This window comes from Lampetra planeri, chromosome 47, assembly GCF_965212315.1.
Source record: "Lampetra planeri chromosome 47, kcLamPlan1.2.h2, whole genome shotgun sequence".
NCBI classification, from domain to species: Eukaryota; Metazoa; Chordata; class Hyperoartia; order Petromyzontiformes; family Petromyzontidae; genus Lampetra; species Lampetra planeri.
The window spans coordinates 2,135,862-2,147,224 of NC_136153.1; the positions used below are offsets into that span (position 1 = coordinate 2,135,862).

General features: G+C 44.5%; 1 protein-coding gene across 1 annotated transcript in view; it reads left to right on the forward strand.

Moving 5' to 3' along the window:
• ARFGEF3 (ARFGEF family member 3) overlaps positions 1-10,051 on the forward strand; it is a 104,931-nt gene extending 94,880 nt beyond the window's left edge. Inside the window, 1 exon segment of the mRNA XM_078615416.1 lies at positions 587-10,051. Coding sequence (XP_078471542.1) covers positions 587-778 — 192 coding nt within the window. The 3' untranslated portion in view covers positions 779-10,051.
• Positions 10,052-11,363: the final 1,312 nt, after the last annotated feature.

The following is an 11,363-nucleotide window of genomic DNA, read 5'->3' on the forward strand; positions in this document are numbered from 1 at the left end:
TTGACCGATTTTATAGACACGCACACTGGGGCCTTAAGGCACCCTCGATTAGTACAGTTGGCTACGTACGGTGCGAAAGAAGTTCAACATACATACACAATGCATATTCAACGAGCGCTCTGATACACGACCACCATGCACAACAGGTCGTCGTGGGTGATGACGTGGCCAAGTGGTGTCGTGCATTTTCCGCTTGTTTCAGAGGTTTGTGGTATGAGTCTCGCGAACCACGCTAGTTGATACTGTGAGTGGATAATTTAGCATCACTGTCTGGAATTTGATTGGAAAAAAATACTTTCTCAGGTAACTTAAATACTTTATTGGGAAAACCCTAAATGGCAGAATAATTCCCGTTTGTAGGCAGGTGATGGGTGTACAACTTAAGCCACACAGGGACAGTTTCCCCCTTTTGGGATTCCCTTGGCTCGACTGCAGCATAGCCATTGGAGTGGTTCAGATGAGATGTGGTGTGAGGCGCTTTTGAGTCTCCGATTTGAAGTCAATCAAGCCACCCATTGTGTACGTGCAATCCCTTATCCTTGAACGGTTGCTGACGCGGAATATCTCCGCGCTGCCCAATTCTCAGGCGTGGACCAACATGGTGCTCATGCTGCTCAACCAGCTGCTGGGGCTGCCCGAGCCGGCGTTCGTTGCGCTGCAGCCGGCCATCTTCCCCAGCCTGAGCCAGCTGACGTGCCACGTGACGGACTCGCGCGTGCGCCAAGCCGTGCGCGACTGGCTCGGCCGACTTGGCCGCGTCTACAGCATCATCGCGTAGCCTCTTTGCCCCCGCCACCCCCACCGTCCTCTGCTCTTTTAACCCCATTCCCGTTTCCCCACGCGCACACACGCACGCGCGTACACCTACACACACGCGCACTGCCCGGAGGGGTTCTGAGCCCGTTTGCTGGGCGTGTTGTGGCATGCGCCTCGTATCAGCACTTGGGAGGCAGGGGTTTGCGTCTCTCGTATTCAGTCTCAAACCCTGCTGAGCTGCGAGGTGGCCAGAAGGTGGTCGTACGACAAGGTGGGTTCGTGAAACCATCGTTGCACACAACTCGGTTATTCTCTCGCAAACGTTGTTAGCAAGGGGTTGGCCAAACATCTCTCAATGCCAGGACCTTCCTGAAACTTCCTGAGACTTCCCTGAATATATATAGGATATTATTATTGCATTAATTCGTAGAAATTCCACTGCATATATTGCACATAAAGCACACTTTCCCCAAAAATATAATATTTTGGATTTATAACAGATTACTTACAATAACACTGTTCGTGGGGACTCAACTAATAATGAACGAGCAGTTGTGTAGTCGTAAATACAGGTGCAACGGAATCCGCTTTACAGAAACGGCTTCCCCCTCATGGACCCACTTGGCGGATCCCGTGCGGGGACGACCCCACACTGATGCCTGCTGCCTCATCGGGGATTCTGAATGTGCAATTGAGTTGGGTACCTCCTTTGGGTAAAGAGGAGACTGGGAAAGCAGCCACAGTGTTATGTATAGATACACTCGTCGTAAAATATCGGATAAGGACATTTCTGTCGTGAAGAAAAATTGCAGTTTTACATCGCAAATCCCAAATCGCAACTGGAATTTGGTGGGAAGCACGATGATGAATTAAGATTATAAGAATACCACTTTGTAGGAAGAGTTATCATGAAGCACGACACTTGTGTCGTCAGTCTGATGCAGTTGAAACTGCCTGGGCTTTCCTGCGTTGAGCCTTGAGATAGATCGATTGACGCACTTTTTCAAGTTTGCCAGGGGTGGTCTCTTGCTTATGTAGTGATGCCGACACACTCTCTTGCTTTACTGAGAGCCTTTATGTTGGACACAACACTTGATGGATGTGAAAAGTTCCCATTTGAGATGCCACATCTCCATACTCCGTTTTTCAAAGTGCACAGTTTTCAATCATACAGTTTCAAACACGTTGCACTGTCTAAAGAGACACATTCTGCATGTGTCTCAGCAATGTGCTGTCCACCCGTCTTCTGGATTTATTCTTTTAAGCTTTGTAACCACGTGGAAAAACGTGGCCGTGCCCTGAACAATTTAGCATTTTCGTATCGGCCACCTAATCATGCCGTCCGTGCTGTGGCAAAGCATGACGCGGGCATTGAATCGTTCTGTAGCGGCGGCGCATTTCACTCGGAATCCATCCACGTTGAGCAAAGCCACTCCTGGGGACTGGCAGTGGCTTCGTGGCCTCTTGTGATGAGTAAGGGGGCTCACTTTCCACAGCAACTACAACTTTCCAACGTTGTCCACCCCCACCTGTGGCTCGGGCTGCCTACTGATCCAACCCCACGCCCACTGTGACGACTTCAGAAACACGCGTTTGGAGTATTTGGCTCCTGCTGTAAATTTCAACGTGATAAGCCACTTCGTTGAGCGATCATTTGTGGCTAGGTCACTTCTGATATATAAAAAGCTATATAGCTCAAGGGGCCTTACCTGGTAAAATACAAATTGTCGATTTCAGTTGTGTTTCTTTCTGTTGAACGATTTGAATACGTACAAAACAGCAGAGACATTTTATGAAGTGAATAATGCACGTCACTCCATGACATTCTTACTGCGAACCACCAAATAGCGATACACACGTTTACTGCCTTGTGTTTACTGCCAGTGCAGCAACAGCAGCCGTGTTGCTTGTGTGTAACAAATTACCTTTGTTATTTTTTTTTATTGTTACACGAGGTAATCCTCATTTAGTCTTCAAAACTGACGCTGAGGGATAATAATTGGGCCGTGGGACCAATTCCTTGAGTGTTTTAATACACGTTGCATAAAAAGGGGAGTTGTGAGGAGAAACCAGAGGCACGTGAATGGAGAATGCTCAATATCGCATGGACAGCCGGTCGTGAACCTACTTGCTGTACTGCCCCCCCCCCCCCCACGGGCACAATATTACTAGCCAGAAGGTGGGTGTCTGCTCTCAAAATCCAGAGCCAAATGCGATCGAACAAGGCCATAGAATGTTCAGTATTTCCTCGTCGTGTAAATTTGGAGCCACAACTAAAATGATCATGGGTTAAGGTGCAACCTGGATTACATACATCTCCTGCCTGGCTATATCCTGTGAGTGTGTGCACGAGTGTGTTTTCCCATGACAATGCAAAAATCGGTGTTATCTTAATTACCAGGGTGTCTTCTGCTGTAAAACGGTCGTTAAAGATGCTGAAGATCCCTTAATATCAAGTACTCTCTGTACTGCGGTGTCCCTTAAGTAGATTCTTACCACTGTATGAAGTATAAGTTAACATCAAAGCAACAGATTTTCATTGATATAGTCAAACCATTGATTTGGTTACAGGTCATTGGCAATCGCAGCCAGGAAAAAACATGGAATTTATTTGATATCAGTGCATACGAATGCATACGAGAGAATGGCTTGACGACACAAGAGGGGTCGGTGTCAGAAAGATGTGGCCACTACTTGAGCATATTGGCACAAGACAGAGGAAAGTGGAAACCAGTGACGAAATGTGCAGTGGACACCTCCGGAGCTATCTCCCATGGATCGCAATGAGGCATACGAATGTGAAAACATAGCTACATTGGAAAAAAACACAAAGCACAAACTATACCGTTCGAGCTTGCACGAGCTTACGCTGCGCCGATAATCCCTAGTGAGTGTGAAGGTAGTATACATGTGCCGTGTTGAGTTACTACTGCCAAGGAATATAAACCCAACGGAGCTTCCTGTGCCTTTTGAAGCTGGTGGCTTTAAATCGGGAAGTGTGCACGCATATTCTTAAACCATTAGGCTTACAAGTTACACTGGGGTCATTTCCTGTAATCTAATCCATTTAAAACAAGACCGAAAGACCCAAAGAATATGACTTAAATGCGCAATAAAAAGCTGTGAAACTCCCAAATCCCATTTGGGTATGGCCAGGCAACGGCAGTACAGCAAATGGGTCGTTAACTTGCCCGTTCAGATCTTTTTGCCGTTATATTCTTGTAAACGTGGGGTTTTTTTGTCTTCTGGGTACTCAGGCTTTCTCGCATACATAACATACATTCAAACACTCCTAACCGTGGAAATCGACAAACATCCTCTCGTAAAGATGCTCCTGAAAAGTCTTGAGGCTTAGCGATGCTTTCCTTTCATACGTGAATGCCGTACATAATAATTATTACATATTTTGGCTCTTGTCGTTGGGGTATGTATTCCGTCGTTTAACCTTTCTTACCGATTGCTTGTCCAGCGGTGCCAATGGAAGGAGCCTTCCCATAGTCGGACAGCGCTTGAAAAGGGCAGCAGTGCCGAGCATTTGCCCACATTTTAGAACGGTGCCAAGTCGGCCCCGGTTTTTCGGTGTTTTTTTCTTGTTTGGCAGCGTTTGGTATCTCATCATTATTTGGATGAACTTTTGCTTTTAATTTTTTTGCATTTGTAATGTTTTGGTCGCGCATCTTTACTTTTCGTGCTTAAGCGGATATATGTGACGGATTCGGCTTTGTCTTTAAAATTATTTTTGTATCGATGTTTTTTTTTCATCGGAGGTAATTTCAATTGGCTAAGCTGATTTAGCCATTTCATGAGTTTCAATGTTGTTGAATAATTCATTGGCTTGTCTTTTTTTAATGTGCAAGGTCATTTTGGTTTGTGTGTTTTATTTACAGCTTTGTATTTAAATAATGTTTTATGCGAACCTTAAATGTGCACGTTCCATCATCTGATAACTTATTTTTAAGACAGATTTTACTGCAGCAGAAACAAAAGGAAAATGTCTCGAAATCAATTACATTCATTTTCTGAGCTGGCAGTGTTTATATAGTCCAGGGGAACTTGTGGTTATTAATGTTGAGTATGTAGACCATTATAATTAATCAGTATTGATGGTGTCAACCAATGCCTAGCTTTGTAACGATTGTTACTTTAATAATTTTCACCCTGCACAAATATCGTTTTAGGAAAAATGTTTATGTTCCCATTTCTTCACCCGCTACCCCCACCCTGACCTTGCCAAGATTTCTGGCCAGAAGAGGGTGCACCATGCCTGGCTTGCACGCTCTGCCGCAAAAGGTAGGGGGGTGGGTAGGGGCAGACAGCGATATGGGTGCAGAGTTGGAAATTATGGGACCAAAAAGTTTTGATTTGATGGAAATATCGGCTCCAGGTTTCGGTAAATTAACGTAGTAGCGGTACACCGCTAGTGCGTCGGTATTAAAAAAACAAAGAAGCTAATTTTTTGTAATAATTATTTTTCCGTGATTCGCAACCCCGGTCATAAAATCTTGCGGGATGGTGCGTCAAAATCAGTTCTCGTGATGTCGAAGCAGTCAGAAGAACGCGAAGGTCCAGTCTGTCGCCGTACAGCAGCACCCAGCCTGGTGATTATCGGATCGGTGTTCCAAAGGCAAGATTTGACTCCTGGTGCCCTAGACTTGGTCGGACGATTCCTCGATTAATTTCCGGAATCATCTCTTTTTGTGCGGACGGTGGCATCAAAAGATGATGACTCGTAGTGTCACGTTGGAATGGGGACAGCAGCTGCTGAATCTGAGTGCAACTTCTGATGGAGAGTCCTGGAGCTTGCTCAAGGGCAACAGCGACATCGTCGAGACTGTTTTATGAGGACCGGTGTGTTATGCTGCACCGGTGTACTGCCAATGCGTCCAAATTGTTTTTTTTTTAAGAAAAAAGTTGACCACTCATACGTGGGTTATCTCCATGCACCCTGTTTTCCCCATGCACTATATTACTGTGGTAAAACAAACTAAATATCTCCAACAAACCCCTCCCCAAACAGCATTGAGAATTCGGTGAGGCTCTGCTGGGTTAAGATTTAAAAGCATAACTGTATGTACGTTGAAATTCTTTCGCACCTTACGAAGTCAACTGTGATAATCGGAGGTGTGGGGGAAGGACAATCAACAACTAATTTAGTTTAAATAATGTACTGTATGCTGTTAGGTTCCCTTTTTACTCCGTCACATCCTATTATTAAATAGCGTTACTGTATGTACATAAGTGAACAGTCATTTTGTTTGTATTGTCCATGGTTGTTGGTAAAAGCAGTGCTACAGAAAGACATGAAGTTGAGTTTTAACATTACATTAATTTATTGCTATTATGACAACCAATACGTTCAATGATTTAAGGCATGTCGATACTCCTCTTCTTCCTGTTGATGACAACGTTTCCCAGACGACAATATCCTATCCTACATAACTTATACAGTTGTCAAAACACAAGACAAAGCTTACGAGGCATGCACGGAGGTGTATCATCCGTCTCTGAATGGCATAGATGGCAATAGTGACCGGTTGGAATCTCGGCAACACGTCCGTGATATCATTACGTTTCCAAAACAGAAAATCTTGCGCGGCCTTTGGGAACGCAAACGCACGGAAGCATTCAAAGCGAACTCCAGCCGAGATGTTGGCAAACGAACTACCTGGGGCGATGCACGATCCACGAAGCCATCGCCATGGTGACGGACATGGGCAGGTGTAGAAGAATTCAATTATAAGTCATAAAATCTTTACACAAGTTGTGTGTGTGTTTAGTTTTAAATGACTTCGCTCAAACTGGCAACCCGAGTTGACGATAACCGGAGTTTACGGCAATTCCGGTTGTCGCCAGCGCAGAGTGTCCCCGATCGTTCCCAGGCGCCGAGACTTCGAGGCCACGGCCTCCGTAGGTTTGCGCCGTTCGGCAAAATCTACACGGAGCTCTGCTGCCGGTTCACTGTTAATAGATTGTCAGCCTGATCTATGGCAGCTCGCAAGGCACAAACGTAGCGCTTTCGAGTGATGGCATTAGTGCCATAGGAACGGTGCGAATACCAAAACGTACTTCACTGCCACACCTTTACGGACATCAAACCGCGATGTATATCAAACTGCGGTTTACATAACTGTCTTCATCCGGTGACCATGGATTCCATACTTCATCAGTGTTGATCCGGTACGTGGGAATTATTTTTATGTTCGAAAACCGGGTAGCCACGGGGACCCATGTATAATAATGTGAGGTGGTACGGAACATGACCTCCCCCCACTGCTGAAAAGGTGACCAGTGCCACCTGCCCCTGCATTCCTGTAAATGTTTATTACCATGATACATGTTTATTAACATGATGGCAATGCATTCCCATCATGTTTATTAACATGATGGGAATGCAGTGAATGTGTTCATGATCAATGAAATCATTATGAAATTTGGAGCTGTGAATGAAATTGTAGGGTTTGTGAGCAGAGGCTGACTGGCTGGCATAAGCCACTCGTCTTGTGCGTCCACAGTCACACATCCGGCCATCTCGTCCTTGTGGTTGCACCTGAATGCTGCCGCCCGTGCTCCGTGGGATATGAGAGTTGTGAGTTACCCGACCGAGAATTATGTTAACAATGTCCTGTGACGGCAACAGAGCGTGGTGCTGACCTGCAGGTCCGTGTAGTGTTCCTTTTGAGGACTGTCACAAAGGTGGGCTGTTTGTTCACTCGCCCTCCCAAGCGTGTTTAGGTCACAAGTTCAGTTCCCAAGCTGACAGACCCAGCTGAGTCACAGCACGTGGATAATGCCAGCTCCTGCAAGGCCCATGATCGTCATGGGTTTCCTCTGGCAATTGTGCCATACGCTGGTTTGTTTGTCGTGCCTTGCAACGCTAAACATTTTATTGGCACGCTTTACATCATGTTCATGAATGTTATCGATGAAGTGGATTGCCAAGTAAGAATATATATATCTGATTTACTCAGTTTTTCCAGCGACAGGTTCGACCGGTTATTCTTTTTTTGCTTTTAAAAAAATTATGTAACGTGCGTCAAATGAATAAAAACGATAAAATCAAGTGCTGGAATAAATCCACCTACAGATGCCCCTAATCCCAACATTGACCACGGAGAAAAGACATTATGAGGCGGTGCACTGCCATGTTCTACATTTCCTACAACAAATACAGCAAGAAAAGACGTCCTTGATTCAACAACTGCCACGTTCTGTTCTCTTACAATTGGTCTAACAATGTCCACGTGCTTACGTGGTCGTCGTGCTTTGTGAAAGGGTTACGAATGGCCTTTTGATGAAAAAAACTATTTAGAACACATCTATTCGTTAACAATCGTAACTTTTGTCGACTTTTATACGGCTTGGCAAACTAAAACAGAAACTGGAGCGCCAGTGCCTTATTTTTTTGTCTGACTGGCAAGTGGCACTTTTACAGTCTTAATACGTGAGACCGTATTTACGTGTGTGGATTTACGTTTTCCCCGATCGGCAGTGCTGCTTCGTTGCTTCCAAACCACTTTTGATTCCACAAAGCAGTTTTTTTTAATATGTAGAAAGGAATCGGACGTTTTAAATCGAGACTTCATATACAGTCAGCTAGCAGAATTTCTAATTGGCTCTTCTCGGTCATGGGATCGTATTCCTCAGGTTCCTGAACACTTCACTGCCGTTGATTGTATTTGCATGAAGTGCTTGTGCCTGCTGGTCCTTAATGCTCTGTTTAGTCTGCTGTGGCCTTGTGTTTTTGATGCACTCTTTTTTCCCCCCTTTTTGCTGCATCGTGTTAGGGGAAACACGCTTCCGGACACAAATTGAGCCGAATGTTTCGGAGGCCTTTCAGGATTTGCGGGGTGGGGGGGCACACCAGAGCACGGCGTATTTCCTTATCATATGGCCCAGGTGTTATGGAAGAAACTGCCTTTTTTTTATTTCACCTGACAAACTTTTTCATGGCATGAATTTTAGTATTCTTAGCAAATATGTTGGACTACGGTTACCTGCATTGTGAAAGAGGTGGAAGGGATTGTTTAGTATAAGAGTTGGGACTGACAATTGTAATGTTAGACCTTACTCTCTCCCAGGACGTTTGGCCACCGTTGGGGCTTTTCTAGAGGTCCCTCTAGTGGAGGCCTTTCTGGCAGCAATGGCACGAATAAGAAATTCCACGGCTGCACCTTTAACTTTCATGAACATAGTGCATTGCTTTAGCTTAAAAAAAATACTAAATGGAAACACAGTCCGTCCTAATACGTACCCGTTTATACTGACAGTCTCCTCAAGTCCTCAACCTTAAGTCTACTACCAATGACAATAGGTTTTTCCCCTTCTGTTTTTTACTGCCAATGTTCACTGCTTGTGCAAACATTTACCTGGATCACGTGGCACATTTGAAACAATTTCAAGGACCTTGAAGTGACATTGTTTACATGAACGAGCTTAATGTTGGTAAGAATCGGCGAGAAAATAACGTGTGCATTCCTAGACTTAAATATTCAATGCACTGAATGTAGAAATACGTTAGGTCACGAAGAACGACGGCAAAAATCCCACAATACCTTGCAAATAAAATGGGTGGTGGCACTGTGGTGAACCTTGACAGAGTGAGACCGGGGCAGATTAGCTTCACTAACATCAAGTGTCTAATGGCACGCTGCAGGTTAGTTCAGACTGCTTTGCATGCATACACCATCTGTGGGATCAAGCTTTTCCCACAATACTCTGGCTGTTTCTCATCGTACGGAGCAATCTTAAGTGTTTCTTTTGCACATTTTGTGTGCGTTTGCATAACAATGCATTGCAAGTTCTTACGCGCTAAAATGCGCCACAAGGTACGTGACCGATATAGAAAAAAAATGCTATCTTTAAAACAAGGCCTTGAATACCAAAATATTGCCTCAATCTGAGTCTAAGGTGTTGTTGATCGTGTCTGTGTTAAATCTAACACCGCCGTGTTTAGAATTTGCCGTTTAGTCGGGAGTGTATCCTAGGATAAGCACAGCGTTGTACAGTGGTAAGTGCTTGCTTGCTTCGCTCTCATTTGTGATCATCGGAGCAGAGAAGCCCATCGTGTGTGTGCGAGCGCACATTGTATATGCTGTAGATATCCTACAGTGTTCGAGCCATTGTCTTGTACTCTATGGCATGTGACTAACAATGTGCTGTCCTCTATATGCTTTGTAAGTGGTTTTAGTGTCATAGATTGTAATGATTTGCTGTATTTATTTGGTGGCTATGTGTACTCCCAGCGGAGTTTATTTATTGCTATTTATGAAATAAAGATATGTGGGCATGTCAAAAGGTTTACTTTGTTCTTGATCCAAAGCCTCTTTCATCATTCTAGTAATACTCTCCATGGACCATTTGATATCCACCACTTACACGATCAATTAGGCTGGCTTGGAGGTCATGTGGCAGAGCAATAGAACCACTAATTACGAGATGGCAAGATGTTAACCACCTCGCCTGGTATGCAGGTGATCGTGGGTTCAATTCCGACCTGATGCCTGCTGTATATTTGGAGTTGCTTGGTCACGTGGATTTTTCTCTGGGTCCTCCGGTTTTTCTCTCCAAATTTAGAATCAACATGCGTTTAGTATATTTGGCTGCTATGCATTTCCACATAACGATAAGCTACTTAGTTGAGCTATCATTTGTGATACCCAGGTCACTTCTGAAAAATATATATATATATCTCAGTGGGCCTTACCTGATTAAAAAAAAATAGTTTACTTTACTTTAACATGCTGGTGGATAGGCAGTTACCCTTGATTTTTGGTGGAAACCGAATAATTGGAAAATATTTGAATAATCTCGTGGCAGATATCAGCACACTCCGAATTCTGATTCTCAAACTCCAGTCAGTTTTTTTGCCACCACAGAAACCTACAAAATACAAAACGCTCCCTGAGACAATTTGGTATCGTCACTCCGTGCAATGGAACCTCGGGCTCCCTTCCCATCGTCCCTCATTGTTTCTGATTTCCGGGGACCCACACATAGGACCTTTTATCACTGCATATTTTAGACTGGTGTTCCTCAAACTTTTTGGGCCCGCAGACCACTCAGCCGATGAAAACATTCCACGATTAAACGCATTCAACTTATCTCTAAATAACAGAAATACACAATTATTCATATTAGTGGAACATACATTTTTTTTTTACGCAGCTATACGTTTTTTTATGGGGGTGGGGCATTTAGATCCAAGGACGTGCAGTGAGGTCAATGGCTTGGGAGGCACTGGCTACTGACGGGGGCGTGTCTGACACGCCCCCCTCTGAGGCAGATGTGATAGCTGCCTCCCCTGGTGCTTTTGCATTGCAGTTTTATGACGAGACCAGCGAGCCTCAATATCTTTATACACATACATTAAATAAGTTACCTGGACAATGGAAGGCGAGGACATGAAATGAAGGGGTCTACAAACATTACATTGGTGACATACGGAGATAGTAAAAGGCACGCGCTTATTGCCCACGCTCCATTCAGTTTCTGAGGGGTTACGCAATCAGAAGGGAGGCTGAACTCGTCGCTTCCTCACCTCCCTGTATTTGCAGCGGAGCTCCGCAAATTTGGCGATTTTGACTATAAAAATGATTGGAATCATACAG